General features: G+C 39.9%; 1 protein-coding gene across 1 annotated transcript in view; it reads right to left on the bottom strand.

Moving 5' to 3' along the window:
- The window catches only part of CC2D2A (coiled-coil and C2 domain containing 2A), a 116939-nt gene extending 115058 nt beyond the window's left edge, over positions 1-1881 (bottom strand). Inside the window, exon 1 of the mRNA XM_063108025.1 lies at positions 1843-1881. Within this exon, the coding sequence (XP_062964095.1) occupies positions 1843-1881 (39 nt within the window). The remainder of the gene's footprint in view (positions 1-1842) is intronic.
- Between the last annotated feature and the right edge of the window lie 17714 nt (positions 1882-19595).

Genomic DNA, 19595 nt, shown 5'->3' with positions numbered 1-19595 from the left:
AAATCTTGTCAGATCCTTTTAACAGAGCAAACTTCATTTTCCTTTTCCACGTTATACTTTCTATCATTTTAGCCATAAAATGTTAGAACTAAAAGCTCAAAAGTTTTCAAGCTTTAAAGTTTTCCAGTCCTAGAGTTTTACAAACTGGTGCTTAAGCACTTCTGGGTGAACAAAGAGTTGTAAGATAAACACAGAACCTCCCCAAGTTTATTAGACTATTTTTTTTTTTGAAAGTTGGGAATTTTTTTGTCTTTACACTGAAACAAAGTTGGAACACAAAGCATAGATTTTAATGATAGAAGATTTCAAAGAAATGTCATGCAGTTTGCTGGGCCAGGCACCAACTATTCCTGACCCCCGTTGGCCACTGGGGTCCCCACCAGAGAATGGGCTGGGTTTGGGCTTCTCTATGGTCGCTGTGACCTGATGTCTGACTCATCCTCTGAGTAGAAGCCCTGTCCTCACTCTGGCCTCCTGCTTCGGGGCCTCACAGGTAGGGAGTGTTCTTAGCTCAGGGATTCACCAGCTAGATTACAAGATGATGAATGTTGAGATGTGTGAGTATGCTTCTGAATTCAGTTCTAAGTTTTTGTTGGCTTAGAATGAACTCGTGAGAAATGTAGGTCATCTTTTGCTTCCCAATAATGCTTTGATCCTTGACCAGTGGAAACTATCCAGGAGGACTTCCAATAAGGTAGAATGTAACTCCATGAGGGCAAAGGGTTTCATTCACTGCTGTATCCTCAGGGACTACAGGCACAAAACATAACTGATGCATGAATAAATAAGCAAATGTAAATTTATCTGGTTTGTCAGTATTTGATATCATGTTTAAAGTTAATCTGCATGGTTTTATAATGAGTTCCCTGAGGTTTTTTGAAGCACTACATTGGAAACAGCTATGTCTCCATTTCTGTGTCCTTGGTCTCAAGCCAGTGAGCCCTTGAGCCAAGGGAAAAGTAAGGATTGAGAGAAATACTCTTTCCTCTGTCAGGTGGTCTTCAGTCTCCAAATTGTAGAAGGCCACCCTTCTCTGGTCTGGGCAGTGCTTTAATGAGTTTTGCACACAGTGAGTCAGAAATTACAGGACTCCATGGACAGAGGATTTTATTAGTAGTTATAATCTACAGCCTTTACCTTCACTCTGAATTTCTTTAGAAATCAATGTGCTTTAGGCAGAGCTAGCCCAGCAGTAGGTAGTAACTTAGAGCTGCTGTGTGTTGGAATTCATGAAATGGTGACCAAACGGCTTCTGAGCATTCAGGTAGAGATGAGATCTCAGCGTGCCCTGCAGGCCAGCATTTCTCTCACTGTCCACCTCCACTCCCTCGCCGCATGACTGATTACAGCACCTTCTGTGCACATGCAATAGGCGTGCGTTATGTTAAACTAAATTTGGCCTGAGCATGCCTCTGTACTTTGAGTCCTTATGTGAGGAATTACAACCTATCTCAGTAGGTAAACTAACTGTAAGCCAAACTAGGAATGTGCTGTTGTAACAAATAGCTGAATCTCAGCCAATCACAGCAGCTGAGCTTCAGTCAATTACAGGTGGCCAACAATTGGACTATGTTCAAACAAAGCAGTTTATTCCATTTTCCACCAATAAATGCTGCCTGCCCACCTTGCAGATCTCTCCGAACCTCTTCTGGTTCTGAGGACTGCCTGATTCGTAAATCGTTCTTAGCTCAATTAAACTCTGCTAAATTTAATTCATCTGAAATTTTTCCTTTAACATGCAATAAATGCTCGTTGCTGGCCTAACTTCCTTATTCACAAACACGTGTAACAGGAGATTGCACACACAAGCATATCTGGAGGGACATCCAAGCCACTACTTACCTCTGTAATTATTTTTACTTTTTCATCCCTGGGATTCATTTTGGCTGTGATGGATCCTGACAGATAAAGAATAGTAAAGAAGTCAGGCATTTTGAAAGCAATGAAATGTTGTTCTTCTTACTCTTGATGAATATGAAGCTGACCTCGATGGTTAGTGAAGTGCTGGAGCTGAGCAGATTTTCCGTTCACCAGGAATACTTGCAGACCCCAGGCATGGTGGAAATACGCACCAGAAGAAAAGGAAGGATGCCAGACCCCTCCGTCCCCAGGACGATGACTTTACTGTGCTCTTGGAATTTGATGACCCTGGTTGGAATCCAGCTCTGGAAGAAATATATATTTCATAGCTTCCCCTCTCCCCTCAAAACTCCAGCTTCCTGCCCCTCCTGACTCTCTGCCCTTGACCTTAATTCTCATTTTACTGAGCAAAGAGATGAGATGAGAGAGGGCTCCACATCGCGCCTGCCATCCACCCACTCACTGAGTCATGTCAACCCTCTACCTCTACCTGCCACTGGGACTCGCCCCTGTGCCCAGCTAGCTGCTCCTCTGCCTGTGCCCTGGACCCCTCCCTTTCCCTCCTCCAGGACCTTGATCTGGACCATTTCCCGCTTCCACCTGGATGATCGTTTTTTCCTGTCCTGTTGGCTTATTTCTATCAGTGTCAAAAGTGCTGTGATTCATCCCTTCCTTTAAAAAAAGCCCTCTCTTGACTTTCCTTCTCTTTCCAGTGGTTGCTCAGTTTTCTAAACTTTATAGGAAAACCCCTCAAAACATTTCCTCTCTTTCCAATCTGTATTTTTTTGGGGCGGGGGGGGGTTCAGCACACCCTGAAAACTGCTCATGCTAGTCTCCAGTGTCCTCTGTGTGGCCACAACTAATGATCAATTCTCAGTCCTCATCTTATCTGACCCTGTCAGAGGTATTGAGTGATGAAAACCACCCATCATTTCCTTTTTAAATACTTTCTTCACGTGGCTTCTGGGGCTTTTCTCTCCTGGCTTTTCTCCTTCCCACTGGCTGCTCCTTCTCAAATTCCTTTCCTGACATTTGAGGGCTCCAGAGCTCAGTCCTGCTCTATTCATTCCCCTGGCCATCTCATTATGCCTCTTGGCTTTCAATACCATCTACATGTTGATACTTCCCAAATTTACATCCTGGGTGCAGACATCTCCCCAGAACTCCAGACTCCAATATGTAACTGCCTGATGGACACCTTCGCTTGGCTTAATGTGCCTCAAATGAAGTTCCTTGCTTTCACCATTAAGCCAGCTTGTGCCGCCATCTTCTGTTGGAGTAAATAGAAATCCATTTTCCGAGGCCAGAAATCTTGCAGTCAATCTTACCTCCTCTCTCGCTCTCCCATGATACACCACAGCCAGTTCATCAGGAGTCCAGCTTTGGCTGCAGATTATATTCGGGATCCAGCCCCTTCTAAGCACCTCCACTGTTATCACCTGATCAAGAGCCATGCTCTCTCACACCCACTACTGCAAGAACCTCCTGATTTCTCTGCTTCCCACGTTGCTGACCTATAGTAGTCTCTGCATTGAAGCCAGAGGGAAAGGTTGAAAATTTAAGTGAGATTATGTCATTCCTCTGCTCAAAATCCTCTAATGACTTTTCTTTCTCAACAAAGTAAAATTCAAAATCCTTTCAAATCCTCTGCACTTGGTCCCTCTTGCCTTGGGGCCTTTGCACCTGCTGTTCTCTTTGCCTAGTACTCTCTTTCTCAAGATTTCTGCACTGCTCTCCCTCTGTTTCACTTCCTTCAGGTCTCTGCTGAAATTCCATTTTATCAGAGAGGTCTTCCTCAACCGTTCACAATACAAGATAATCTCCCTCCAATATCCCCCTGAAATTCCCTACGGACCTTACAATGATTTATTTTTCCATAGTACTTATCACCACTCAGCACATATACTTACTTGTTAGTGTCTACCTGTTCCCATTAGAATACAGTTACAGAGGGCAGGAACAGTATTTTGTTCATTGCTGAACCCCAGGATCTAGGACTATGCACACAGTAGGGACTTGATATGTATTTGTCAAATGAATAAGTCACTGCTTATTGGCTGCATCTCCTTGGCCACATTCTGGGGCTCTTTAAAGCTTTATTGTCCTCTTTGGGCTTCTGTGAAGATTAAATGAGAGAATCTGGGGAGAAATACTAGTCATGGGGTTGACAAATCATAAGTCCTTCCTAATATTCACGGAATCCAGATCTTAAATGGGAGTAGGTCATTTAAGCAGCTCATCTGATGGGTTCAAGGTTTCCCTGACTGTAGTGGAATGAATGTCCCCCTGTAACTCATTGAAGCTTGAATTGTTTTCCCAAGTTTTATGTATTAGAAACTTGGCCCCCACTGTGACTGTTGGAAGGGTGGGAAATCCTATTATGGCAATTGAAAGTTAGGGCCTTGAGGAGGTGATTAGATCGTAGGACCATGCTGTAGTGAATGGATTAATATGGTGGTCAGGGGTGTGGTTCTGAGGGCTTTAAAAGAAGAGCACATGAGAGGTTAGTCTCTCTATGCTCTGCCATTTTGTGCCATGTGATACCCCTGGGTCACTGTTGTCACAACCAGGACCCTTACCAGATGTGTTCCCTGGACTTTGACCTTCCTAGCCTCTGAAATTGTGAGCAGTAGATTTTGTTTTTATTATAAATCACCTAGTTCTAGGTATTTTGTTATAAGCAACAGAAATGGACTACTACACTGACCCTACTGGAGAATTAGCATGTTAAAGAGAAAGAAAACATCTGAAATTCTATTGTCTCCCATACAGACCTGCTCACAGGGTACAAAAAATAGAGGAAGGAAAATTTTGAAAGCAGCTAGGAGAGAGGCAAGAAGGTAACCTAGAGTGGATGAGGAGGCTTATAATAATAATTTTAAAAAATGCTAAAGGACACAAATGCTCTCTAACAACTCTGGTCATTATGAACTGGAATAAAAGAACTGTGAAATCTTTTAATAACTAAAAAAAAAAGAATATTGTATATAAAAGAAAAAACTAGAAGTAGAAAATGAAAAATGTAACAGGGTTGATTTTTTCCTTTTAATTCTTTCCTGATTATTACCTTTGAATGAGTTTCTAAGGAAATCAAATGACACCAAAATTTATTTTTCTTATGAACAGTGGCTAAGAAAAGATAAACCAATACTGCCCAACTTTAATATGCAGTTTGTCATCATTGTATGCTTTGGGCAATAGTTAATATACTCCTATTGGCAACATCAAAACAGCCATGATTTACTGCATACTTATTTTGTGCTATTTCTAGATATGTGTTCTCTTTGGTCCTCACAATAACACTTCTAGCTTAGAAGTATATGCCCCAATTTATATATGAGGAGGTGGAGGCTCTGACAGGATACGCGATTTGCCCAAGGTTATAGCTATCAAATGTCACATTTGGAACTTGACCCCAAGAGTCTGTGATGTCAGAGACCCCACCCCCCACCCATACTTCTATTATAACTCTCCATCTTGCCATTTATTATATGCTAGCCCATGATTCTGGAAATATTTACAATTGAAAGCTGAAAAGTATTTCTCTAGTGAGAAAGGACTTAGGCTGCCATAGGTCAGTGATTTATTTTACTCAGTGTAGAAAACCAAACACATTTTTCAAGTAAAGTACTGACGCCTTCCTTTAAACAAATGGACTATCCCTAAGGGTTACCAGCAGATCAGAGCCATATCTAGAGGACCCTACGACAAATCTTACAGGGTGTAGGGAACAAGGAATGAAGGTATAGGAAAGAGGCAGCATTGTATACACTGTATCTCAACGTTGGCTACTTAAAAAACAATATGTAACACCAAGGTCCAGGGTTCGATCCCTGTACCAGCCAGCTACCAAACCCCATCAGTAAAACAAAAATACAAACCAAACCCCCCACAAAACAAAACCAAAACCATACAAACAAAAATACAGCATGTACATCCTACTCCAGAACAGTGAAAACATGGGTTTATAGAAAGAGTGAGGCCTTTGTCAAAATTATACGGACCTGACTTCAAGTTCCAGCTCTAGGTATCAGCAGTGTGAGTTGGAGCAATGCGTTCACCTCTCTGGGACACATCTGTTTGTAAAATTGTGGTCATACTTCCTACCTCGAAGGGTGATTAGTTTGTAAGGGCTAAATGATAGAATGCGTGTAGTGAAATGCCTGGCATGGACCAGGCTCTCAGTACTGCTGGGTTTTGTCATTAAGAAAAGGTGACCAGAGAGAAGGAAGTGAAAGAAAAGAGTGAGGAAGGAAAAACCTTGAGGGACAGAGAAGAGTGATGAGAAAGACTTTAGGTGATGCTCAAGCCCCCCATTACCTCCTGCAGTTCCCACCTTTAACCCCTGATGACCATAACCCGTCGCCTCCCCGCTCCCTCCAGCCGGGCCCAGGGCAGTTGCCTTTCTGTTTCCAGTGATGGTGCTTCGGAAACCTCCTGCTCTTGTACCCATGAACATTTTCTCCCTCTGCACCTTGAGAGCATTTTTCTGTCCCTTCCTGTTGAGCTGGAGCTTGGAAACCGGGGGAGGTGCCATGTACATGCTTTTTGAATTCATTATCTGATTCTATAAGTTATTCCACCTCTAGCTTCTCTTAGTGTGAAGTTAGTGACAAATAGCTTTACAGAATCATTTAATCAGCTAGACAATATATATTTGCCCTTAAAGAGTACATACAAATACTATATTAGAGCTGTGCTATGTGATACGGCCAGTGCATTCACATGATATAAGGGCTGGAAACCCCTCCTTGAAGTAATCTTGCTGTGCTCCATGTGCTTTAGACCTTTTCATAAATCTCTTATGGCACTTAGCTCATTGTACTATTATCTGGCTACAGGTCTGTCTTCCAGCATACTCTGAGCTTCTGACCTAGTCTAATTCATTTTTGGATATTCCAAACTTAAGCACATTGACTGGTGCATTGTTGATGCTCAAGATGTTTGAGCGAATGACTCTATAAATGAGCTCTAGGATATGTATATAGACAAATAGAGAGTTCGTGCTGGCACTGAATTTATTTGCAGAAAAGATTGTATGAAAATGCTTTAGCAGACATATATTTCCTATTGGACTTCATTAGCTTTTCATAGTACTTTGCAATGAAGGGAAACAATCAGTTTAAATTAAAGTCCGTAGATTTTCCTGAGGTCTTTTGGAAAGCACAGCAATCCACACCCCTGTGGTTAATAGCACTTTCTTAGTCTAATGCCAAGAAAAGTAAGGTTTGTAGTAACTAGTACTTCTCTCCTTGAACTAATCTGAACTAACAGGCCCAGAAATGTAACATGCAGAAAATATTTGCAGACTGTTTATCAGAGAGGATTTCCACTCTGAGGTTGTGATAAACCAGATTTATATTTTCAGCAAAGCAGACACCAGACAACAGCTCAAATCAAAGCCACCCGAGTAACGCTCTCCATTCCCTTCCATAAAGTTAAAGTGTAAATAATGATGACAGCCTCTAAGTTTACAATGCATTAAATGCACTTTCAGGGTACCCAGGGCGAGGCAGAATTCCAAGCCCCATAAGTGAAAACAGAAAACCACTGCTTCAGCCCTGGTCCCGTTAAGAACTGATTTACCTTAGGGAACTTTACGAATGCGCTTTGCAGATTCTGCTTTCTGGATAGAAGGAAAGTGGAGAGAGATGGTCGTGATGTCGAATCTTAGGGTCCGAAGGGAAAGGCTGAGTGCTGGGGAGGCCCCTGGGCTGCTCCCCCGGAAGCTGCAGCCAAGTCTCAGAGCCGAAAACACCAGCTTAGCAACCCGTTCCTAAGGAAGGTCACTTGACAGTTTTTTTTTTTCTTTTAAAGTGACAGGTTACTTCTAGTCCTGGAATACAAGCAGACTCTGTAAGCAGAGGCACACAGCCTGCAGGAGAAGGACAAAGAGAAATCGACTTGGAGGAGCTAGGAGGAAATGAGGCCAAGCTTTAAGAGTGGTACCCTCCCTCATGTCATTCGGGTCGTTGTGCATTACTGGGGACAGGCAATACTCAGAGGGGAGGTGATTTAGAATCTTAAAAGGTCATTGGTGAAGGTGTCTGACTTAGCAGCCCCAAAGGCTCTGTGGAGGTGCTTCAGGGCATCAGTAAATGTTGCACTGGAGTGTTTTCTGGTTATATGTGGAAGATTGAATGCACAAGCTTAATCTCTGCTTATTCTCCAAATCCCACTCCAATTATTGAAAGGGGACATAACTATTATGGCTCAAAAAAGCAAAGGAAATGGGAAGCAAAGCAGATGGAAGAGCAATGGAATGAGGAGATCAAAGGGAGCCGTACTTCAAGTAGACTAGAGTGTGGGTGTCTGTGCACGCACGTGCATGTGTGAGCATAGACTATATTTTCTTATTTTCTGTATTCTTGATGCTCTGGCATTTGGGGCCTTGATCCTGGAGAGACTGATTGTCCCAGGCTAACTAATTCCTAGAGATAGCAAATGACAACCCTGAAATATGCGAACACTCCTTTGATATACACATCAACGAATCCAGAGCCCACACCCCCAACCATCTCCTTTATCAAACTCTCACAGACTAAGCCAACATTCCCCTTGTCCTAAATCATCCCAGGGCCAGGTACCAGGCAACTAGAGACAACCCCTATAGCCCGGAGACCACCAAAATTATTCAAACTATCCAATCCTAAACTAACTCAGGATATCAACCCTCTTCACTGATTCCTTCCTAGGAACACCCCAGTAAAGACCTGGGTCACACTCTGCTCTCCGCCCTTTTCTTTCTTCTGACCAACACTGGTCCTTGCCTGCGTGGCCCTGTGTGGGATGCCATGTGCCATGGTTTGAATGTGTCTCCCCAAAACAAGTGTTGGAAACTTAATCCCCAATGCAACAGTTTTGGGAGGTGGTACCTAATGAGAGGTGATTATGCCAGAAGTGGGTTTGTTATTTTGGGAAGAGATTCCTTATAGAAGGATGAGTTCAGCCCCCTTTTCTCTTTTGCTCTCTTTTCACCTTCTGCCATGGGTGATGCAGCAAGAAGGCCCTTCCCAGATGCCAACCCCTTGATCTTGGACTTCCAGCCTCCAGAACTGTGAAAAATAAATTTCTGTTTATTATAAATTACCCTGCTTGTGGTATTCTATTATAGCAGCACAAACAGACTAAAACACCATGCCTTTTGTCTCTAGAGATCTGTGAGTATAAACTTCTTCCTTTGTGACAATTATTTCTGTGTCTATGTGTCTTACCATGCCTGATTAAAACAAATCCAGAGTACATTTTTAACACAGTATATATGTGTGTGTATGTGTTAGTGTGTGTGTTTGTGTGATGCATGTGTCTTTGTGTGTCTGTGTATTATGGGGGATATGGATAGGCATGAGGAAGAGAAAATGAGCTGATTCACTTTTCAGAACCTCAGAGGCTCCAGATTTGCGGTATTGTTATGGGCTGAATTGGGTCACTCCACCCACCCAAAGATATGTTGAAGTCCTAACCTCCAGTACCTCAGAATGTGACCTTATTTAGAGATAGGTTATTTACAGAAGTAATCAAATTAAAATGATGTCATTAGGGTGGGACCTAATCCAAGATGACCATATCTTTAAGAAAGGAGAAATTTGGACACAGAGACAGACATGCTCCCCCATCCTATTTGTACCAACACTGAATTGGGAAAAATGGAAAATCATTTTCTGGGGACACCAAATAATCACAAAGAATGAACCCCAGATACTAACATTTCTGCATCTTCCAATGAAAAATTAAGATATTGCCCTTACAGAAAAGCATTACAGAAAAAACTTAAAGGATCTCAAGCTAATAAATTCAACACTTTCAATTATAGAAAGAGAGAATTAAGAAAATGGAAAGGTAGAATTTATCAAAAGAGTAATCAAGAAAAACTTTCAGAAGTGAAAGAATAAGTCTTCAAATCGAAAGGAACTATATTATCAAGATCTGGCACAAGGAAACAATAAGGAAATTTGTCTTTCTCAGCTTGTGTTCTGCATGTGGCAAAACCATTAAGAATTCATAAGCACTGGCTTGCATCATGCAGTTTGTGTCTTATTTATGCTACTTATATCTTTTAGGAACCCCCCTTACCGACAAACTTGAAAAAGTGGTCTCAGGCTAGTGTATCCTTGTTGGGTGGCAAGCAGGAGCGAATACAAAACTTTTTTGGAGGAACACACCTTCAAGTAGACAGTTCAGGATGTCCACAGATAAGCCCTGCTGCAGACGAGCTCACAATTCGAAATTAGACAGACAGGAGGAAACACTCAACGGTCAGCAGACAAACCAGAAGGCACTATTAGATACCCAAGAATTTCTAGTAATACAAGGTTCGGATGGAGAATGTAAAAAACAATGACCAAATGTTTAAAAACATAAGTGGAAGATTTGAAAATAAGAAAGAAGAGTGAGACACTGTAAAAAAGATCAGGCAACTTTGAAAATGAACCAGTTAGAGCTTTTAGAAATAAAGTCATGAATTTAAAAAAAAAAAAAAAAGCAAAGGATTAGTTAATGTACAGACTAGAGAGCTGGAAAGAAAATTAGTGATGTAAAAGAGAGGTTTAAAAAATTAAAATGTGGCACAGAGAGATAAAAATAGGAAATAGTGGATAAAATACATGCGGAGAAATTGAGGAGGTCTATCATGTCCAGCAGAGTACCAGAGAGGAGAGAGAAAGAAGGTGAGTGCTGTTGAGAGATCTTGGTCAACGTCCTTAACCTCTCTAGGTTTCAGTTTCCTTATCTGTAAAATTAGGTTAATGATAGGGGAGGCAGGGCAAGATGATGGACTAGGGGTGCCAACCTATGATCCTCCCACAGAAAGGGACCAGCACAAGGAGAGGACAGCTAAGGACAGGGAAGAGCATCAGTGGGAGAGCATGGGAAGGCAGTGGGAGTCTGGTGAAGACCCTGTGGAGCACAACACCAGCAGGGTGGTGTAGAGGAGAAAAAAGCACATGGAGTCAGCCACTGCCACAACTCCCAAACCAGAATCAGCCAGGAGGAATCTTTCCTTGCAGCAGAAAGATCCTGCTTGGCCGTGAGCACTTCCCAGTAGTAGCCCTCCTCCTGCTCCTGCTCTAGCCCACCTCCATCACCACTGTGGTTGCCTGTGCCATTGCCTAGTCTCAGAGCTGTGGCCCATCTCCCCACACAGTAGTTCACCTGTGCAGCATACCCCAGAGTGTGACCCACATTGCCTACACAAGGCTGGGTGTCTGCATAACTACAGCCTTCCAAATGCATGCATAGCCCCAGTAGCCCATGTGACCCCAACCACTTAACCATCCATGTGACCCCTCTGCCCATGTGGGCTGTGCCATCTGGCCACCAGTGCAGCCTCACCCATCTGCCTGGGCCTAGCCATCTAGCCGCCTGCTTGGCCTCACCCACCTGTGTGGCCCTGCCCTCTGGCTGCCTGTGTGTCTCCACCCGTGCATATAGGCCCACTCATGCGGCCCTAGTCATCCAGGCACCTGCACAGCTCCAGCTTCCCCAGCTATCTACATGCCCCCCACCCGTCTGTGCAGGCCCAGCTGCTTGAGCAGCCCCAGCCATAGGCATAGTTGCCAGCATCCCCCTAAACTATTGAGACTAGGCAGAACTACTGAGTCTACCCAGAACCAAAACCAAAGCACCTCACACAGAAGGCAATATATCTATAAGTCTACAGGAGGGAGTCTCTCTATTCAAAAGCTACCCCAGAGTAATAGAAGAAGCCACCACCATATGACTAGGCATCAACGATGTAGGGATACTGGAAATATGAAAAAACAAAAAAGTATGACACCACCAAAGGAACACTATCATTCTCAAATACCAGACCCCGCACAACAGGAAATCCTTGATATGTCTGAAAGGGAAATCCGAGTATCAATCTTAAAGAAACTCAGTGAGATACAAGAAGATTCAGTTAGACAACACAATGAAATGAGGAAATCAATCTAGGACATGAAGGAGAAAATTTACAAAGAGATAAGTTCCATAAAAAGAATGTAGCAGAACTCCTGGAGCTGAAAGACTCATTCAATGAAATGAAACTATAATTGAGAGTGTAAGCAGCAGGCTAGAGCAAGTGGAAGAAAGAATTTCTGATCACAAAGACAGTCTTTTTGAAATAACCCAACAGACCAAAAAAAAAAAAAAAATTAAAAAAAAGGAAGAAAATCTAAGAGAGGTAGCAGACCCCTTAAGAGCACAAACATTGGAAGAATGGGTGTTCTGGAAGGGGAAGAGAAAGGAGAAAGCATTGCAAACATATCTGATGAAATAATAGTGAAAAACTTCAGGTATTGGTAGAGATATGGACTTCCAGATCCAAGAGGCTCAAAGATTCAATCCAGAAAGGTCCTCTCCAAGACACATTGTAGTGAAACTGTCAAAAGTCAAAGACAAAGAAAGAATCCTAAAAACAGCAAGAGAAAAGCATCAAGTCACCTAAGGGAGTCCCCATCAGACTAACAGAAGACTTCTCAGCAGACACCCTACAGACCAGAAGAAAATGGGATGACATATTCAAAGTACTAAAAAAAAAATTTGCCAACCAAGAATACTATACGCAGCAAGGCCATCCTTTAGAAATGAAGGGGAAATAGTATATTTCAGACAAGCAAAAACTATGACAGTTCACCATCACACAATGAACTCTACAAGAAATCCTTAAAGGAATCCCGTACTTGGACTCAAAAAGTGATAATCACCACTGTAAGTACATGGGAAAGAACAAACACCACTGGTAGAGAAGATATGCAAATGAGAAAGAGAAAGAAACTAAACCATACCACCTCAAAAAACCAATGAATACCAAAGATAAACATTAAAAGAGAAAGAAAGGGAAAAAAAGACATTTAAAACAGCCAGAAGAAAAGCAATTAAATGTCAGGACTAAGATAATACCTTTCCGGCCAAGCCTGTGGTGCACTCAGGAGAGTGCCACGCTGGGAGCACAGCGATGCTCCCGCCGCGGGTTCGGATCCTATATGGGAATGGCCGGTGCACTCACTGGCTGAGTGCCGGTCACGAAAAAGACAAAAAAAAAAAAAAAAAAAAAAAAAGATAATACCTTTCAATAACAACCTTAAATGTAAATGGATTAAACTCCCCACTCAAAAGACATAGACTGACTGATTGGATTACAAAACTAGACCCAACTATATGCTGTCTACAAGAGACCCACCTCACCTATAAAGACACACAGAATAAAAGTGAAGGGATGGAAAAAGATATACCACACACGGAAACCAAAAATTAGCAGAAATAGCTATTCTTATATCAGATAAAACCAAAAACCCATAAAAAGACATAAAGAAGACCATTATAAAGGAATCTATCTATCTAGCAAGAAGACCTAACAATCATAAATGTACATGCACCCAACACCAGAGCATCCAGATATATAAAGCAAACAATATTAGATCTAAAGGAGATAGACCCCAATTCAATAATAGTTGGGGACCTGAACACACTTCTCTGATCATTGGACAGAACATTTAGGCAGTAAATCAACAGAGAAACACAGGATTTAAACCACACTTTAGACCAGTTGGACTTGGCAGATATCTACAGAATTTTTCATCCAGCAACTACAAAATATACATTCTTCTCATCAGCACATGGAACATTCTTCATGATAGACCTCAAGTTAGGTCACGAATCAAGTCTCAACAAATTTTAAAAAATTAAAATCATTTAAGTACCTTCTCAGACCACAATAGATTAAAACTAGAAATCAATAACAAGCAAAACTCTGGAAAATTTACAAATACACAGAAGTTAAACAACATACTGCTGAATGACTTATGGGTCCAAGAAAAAATTAAACAGGAAATAAAAAAAATTTCTTGAAATGAAAATGAAAACACATCAAACCCAAACTTGTGGGATACAGTGAAAGCAGTACTAAAAGGAAAATTTATTGCAATAAATGCTTACATCAAAAGAATAGAAAGACTTCAAATAAACAACCTAAGACTATATCTCGAAGAACTATTAAAACAAGAACAATGCTATCCCAAAACTAGTAGACAGAAAGAAGTAAAGATCATAGCAGAACTGAATGAAATAAAGGCCCCCAAAATGATAAAAAGGATCAATGAAACAAAAAGTTGGTTTTTGAGAAGATAAAAAAAAATTGACAAACTTTTATCTAGGCTAACTAAAAAAACCAAACCAAACCAAACCAAAACAAAACAGAGAAGACCCAAATAACAAAATCAGAAATGAAAGAGGTGACTTTACAACTGATACTACAGAAATATGAAGAATCATTAGAGACTATTATGAACAAGTATCTGTCAACAAATTTGAAAACGTGTAAGAAATGGATAAATTTCTGGACACATAACAAACTACCAAGACTGAACCAAGAAGACAAGAAAACCTAAACAGATCAATAACATGCAATGAGATTAAAGCAATAATTAGCAGTCTCCCAACAAAGAAAAATCCAGGAACCAGTGGCTTTACTGCTGAATTCTACCAAACTTTTAAAGAGGAATTAATACAAGTTCTCTTAAAATTATTCCAAAAAATTGAAACAGAGGCCATTTTCCCAAACTTATTCTATGAGGCTAACATCACCCTGATACTGATACCAATTCCAGACAAAGATCGAACAAAAAAAGAAAACTACAGGCCAATATCTTTGATGAAAGTAGATGCAAAAATCGTCAACAAAATATTAGCAATCAGAATACAGCAACACATCAAAAAAATTATACACAATGATCAAGTGGAATTCATTACAGGGATGCAGAGATGGTTCAGCATACGAAAGTCAATAAATGTGATACATCACATTGACAAAATGAAGGAATCCACATGCTTATCTCAATAGATGAAGAAAAAGCATTTGACAAATTCAACATGGCTTCATGATAGAGACTCTCAACAACTTAGGTATACAAGGAAATTATCTCAATACAATAAAAGCCATGTATGACAAACCCACTGCCAATATCATCCTGAATGGGGAAAAGCTGAAAGTCTTTGCCTTAAGAATAGGCACAAGACAAGGATGCCCACTCTTACCACTCCTGTTTAGCATATTATTGGAAGTACTAGCCAGAGCCTTCAGGCAAGAGAAAGAAATGAAGGGCATCTAGATTGGAAAAGATGAAGTCAAACTGTGCCTGTTTGCAGATGACATGATCCTATATATAGAAAAATGTAAAGACTCTACAAAAAAAACTCTTAGAACTGATGAATTATTTCAGTAAAGTTGCAGGATACAAAATCAACAAGCAAAAATCAGTAGCATTTTTATAATCCAAGAATGAACTAGCAGAAAAAGAAATCAAGAAAGCAAGCTCATTTATAATAGTCACCAAAAAAATAAAATACCTAGGAATCAATTTAACAAGGAGGTGAAAGATATCTACAATGCAAACTACAAATCACTGAAGAAGGAAATTAAAGAGGACACAAAAAATGAAAAGACATTCCATGTGCTTGGATTGGAAGAATCAACATTGGGAAAATGTCCATACTATCCAAAGTAATCTTAGATTCAAAGCGATCCCCATCAAAACACCAGTGACATTCTTCATAGAAATAGAAAAACAATCCCAGCATACTTATGGAACAACCAAAGACCTTGAATAGCCAAAGCAATCCTGATCAATCAATCAATCAATCAATAAAGCAGGAGGCATAACACTACTTGACTTCAAATTGTACTACAAAGCTATAGTAACCAAAACAGCATGGTACTGGCATAAAAACAGACACTTGGACAAATGGAACTGAATAGAGAACCCAGAAATCAACCCACATCCTTAGAGCCAACTGATCTTTGAGAAAGGCACTGAGAACATACACTGGGGAAAAGACTGTCTCTTCAATGAATGGTTCTAAACTGGACACTACATGTAGAAGAATGAAACTAGATCCATATCTCTTGCCATATACCAAAACCAACCCCAAATGGATTGAAGACTTAAATATAAGACCCTTAACTATAAAACTCCTAAGAGAAAACATAGGGGAAACACTTCAGGAAGTAGGACTGGGCAAAGACTTTATGAATAAGATGACAAAAGCACAGGCCACAAAAGGAAAAATAAACAAGTGGGATTATATCAAACTAAAAAGCTTCTGTGTAACAAAAGAAACAATTAAAAGAGCAAAAAATACAACCAATAGAGTGGGAGAAAATATTCTTAAACTGTGCATCAAACAAAGGGTTAATATCCAGAATATACAAGGAACTCAAACAACTTAAGAGTAAAACAACAAAAACCTGATTAAAAAAATGGGCAAAGGAGCTGAATAGTCATTTCTCAAAGGAAGACATACAAAAGGACAACAGACACATGAAAAAAAATTTCAACATCACTCAGCATCAGGGAAATGCAAATCAAAACCACATTGAGATATCATCTCACCTGAGTTAGAATGGCCATTATCCAAAAGACGGAACAACAAATGCTGGTGAGGATGTGAAGAAAGAGTAAATCTCCTACACTATTGGTGGGACGGTACATTGCTGCAGCCATTAAGGAAAATGGTATGGAGTTTCCTCAAACAACTACAGATAGAACTGCCATACAATCCAGCAATCCCACTGCTGGTTATAAACCCAAAGGAATGGAAATCATCATGTCAAAGGGATACCTGCACTCCCATGTGTATCATGGCTCTATTTACAAAAGCCCAAAGTTGGAACCAACCTAAATATCCATGGTTGGGTGACTGGGTAAGGAAAATGTGGTATATTTACACAATGGAATACTAGTCATTCATAAAAAAGAATGGAATGCTGCCACTTGCAGCAACATGAATGAGCTTGGAGAAAATTATGTTAAGTGAAATAAGGCAGGCACAGAAAGAGAAATAATTGCATGTCCTCACTCATAAGTGGGAGTTGAAAAATAAACAAATAAAAAATAAAGAAAGAAAAATAACAATCACAATGATATATTGAACTTTCACAAGGAAAAAAGGAGAGAACAGAACTGAGGTTACCAGAGGTGGGAAAGGGGGAGGGAAGAGGGGTAGTAAGGGAGGAATTGGTAAAGGGAACAAATTGTATAGTGTTGAATATACTAATTATTCTGATTTGAGCATCACATATTGCACACAGGTATTGATATTCAACTCTGTACCCCATAGAAATGCACAATCAACTATGTTTCAAAAAAAAAATACATAAAATTAGGTTAGTAATAACAACTATTCCAGAGGGCTGTTAGGATATTTATTAAATTAATACTCGTAAAGTGCTTAGGACAGTCCTGGCACATAGTAAATGCTGTACGTTTTATTAAATGAAAAACAAACAAATAAACAAAAGATGATGATTGTAAAATATCATCTACTTGAAGTGGTTAACTGCCTTAAGAGGTGGAGTTTTGTTCACCATTTTTGTGCTAATTAACCTTCTGATTATGACCTCCCTTATCTTTTAATACTTAACTAAACTAAACCAGTTCATAAAAATTATACATCTTCTTAAGTTCTGAAAATATTAAAAAGCATCATTCCTAAACATTATTTCTCACAAAAATTCTTATGTAAGAAAAAAAAATTGAATCTAGCAAATTTTTCTAAGTCAGAATGCAAAAATCTCATTCCTCAAGATTAAGTGCTTTTAGCTGGTTAAAGAGTTTTTAATCAAGGAGTGTTAGATCACACAGCACAAGCTTTTTTCCCTACATCTTTTGAGATAATAAAATATGAATTTTCTTCTTTCATCTGTTAATGTGGTGAATTGCATTAACAGGCTTTTTAATGTCATACTCCTTCTTGCATTCACTAAACTTGATCAAGACATTTTAAAAATTAATTATTGGATTTAGTTTCTATTATTTAGAATTTTTTGCATCTATGTTCTTAAGGGAGCTCAGCATATTGTTTGCTTTCTTGTATCATTCTTTTCTGATTTTAGGATAAAGGATAGTGTAACCTCAAAAAATGAAGACTAATCTCTCTCTTATCTCTGCAGTAGTTTATGTAAAATTAGCATTATCTGTTCTGTGAACTGGTCTATAAAACCATTTGAGTCTGGTGAGTTTTTTTTTTATTGTAGTAAAATATATACAATATAAAGTTTGCCTTTTAATCCATTTTTAAGTGTCCAATTCAATGGGTTTAAGCACATTTGCAACACTGCGCAACTGTTACCACTGTTTTCAAAATTTTTTCATCGCCCCAAACAGAAACTCTGTACACATTAAACAATAGCTCCCCATACCCTGCTCCCCTCATTACTGCTGGTAACCTCTAGTCTACTTTCTGTCTCTATCAATTTGCCTATTCTAGATCTTTTATATAAGTGGATTTATACCCTATTTGTCCTTCCATGTCTGGCTTAATTCATTTAGGATAATATTTTCAAGGTTCACCCATGTTGTAGCATGCATCAGTACTTCATTCCTTTTTAAGGCTGTGTAATATTCTGTGGTATGTCTATACCACATTTTGTTTATGCGTCCACCTGTTGATGGAGACCTGAGTTGTTTCCACCTGCGGCTATTTTAAATAATACTGCTATGGACATTTGCATACAAATACTTGTTTTTAATGTTTTTGGATATGTATCTAGACGTGGAATTGTCGGATCGTATGGTAATTCAACTTTCTGATGACCTGCTAAAGCGTTTTCCACAGCGGCTGCAACATTTTACATTCTCGCTAACCATGTGCAAGAGTTTCAATTTTTGCACATCTTGCCAATACTTGTTATTTTTAGTTTTTTAGATTATAGTCAGCCTAGAAGGTATGAAGTGGTTTCTCACCGTCGTTTTGATTTGCATTTCCCTGACAAGTGGCGATATAGGGCATCGTGCTTCATTCTGCTTATTGGCCATTTGTATATGTTTTTTGGAGAACTGGTGTGTATATGTGGGAAGGTGGTTGTAGCTAAATCTCTGACCACTGATTCAATTTCTTTAATGCTTACAAGCTTTTTCAGGTTTTACATTTCTTCTAATTTCAGTTTTAGTGTCATATATTTTTAGGAAATTCTCATTTTTCTTTGTTTTTAAATTGATTGGTATAAGGCTTTTCAAATTATTTTTATCATTTTAAAACTCTGATAGATCTGCAGTCATATTCCTTTTATTATCGCTAATGAAAAACACCCTGTGCTGTATCTTGGTACACCTCTATGGTGTTTGTAAAAACAAAACCCACAAATTCTTTGACACCCCGCCCATCGAGAAGTGGGATCCATTGAACCTCCCCTTGTGTCTGAAAAGACGTGTAACTGCGTTGACCCCTAGAGCATGGCAGAAGTGAGGCAGGCTTGCTGGCTTAATTCTGAGGCCAAGTCATAAAAGACAATGTGGTTTCTAGGTTATTGGCTGGAACACTTGTGCTTACAGCCCTGAGCCACCATGTAAGAAGTCTGACTACTCTGAGGCCACCATGCCAGTGAGGGAGCCATGCCACATGGGAAGGCCACGTGTACATGCTCTGTTGGCAGTCCTAGTCTGAGTCAGCCTAGCCGAGTCTCCTGAATGTGTGTGGACAAGCCCCCAGATGTTTAGTCACCTCCTGGGATTCTAGTTTTCTCAGCTAACTAAGGCTTCAGACATTGTGGAGCAGAGATCAGTTAAGCAGCTGTGCTCTGTTTAAATTCCTGACTCAACAAATCCCTCAGCATTCTAAAATGATTGTTTTAAGCCGCTATGTTTTGGGTTCATTTGTTATGCAACGATAATAACTATAGGAGTCACATCCTTAAATAAATGAATACATGAATGAATCAATGAATAAAATACAGTCATGATTTTTTTCACATTGAACTC

The sequence above is a fragment of the Cynocephalus volans genome, chromosome 9, assembly GCF_027409185.1.
Source record: "Cynocephalus volans isolate mCynVol1 chromosome 9, mCynVol1.pri, whole genome shotgun sequence".
Classification (NCBI taxonomy): domain Eukaryota; kingdom Metazoa; phylum Chordata; class Mammalia; order Dermoptera; family Cynocephalidae; genus Cynocephalus; species Cynocephalus volans.
This window is presented reverse-complemented; position numbering and strand designations above follow the sequence as displayed.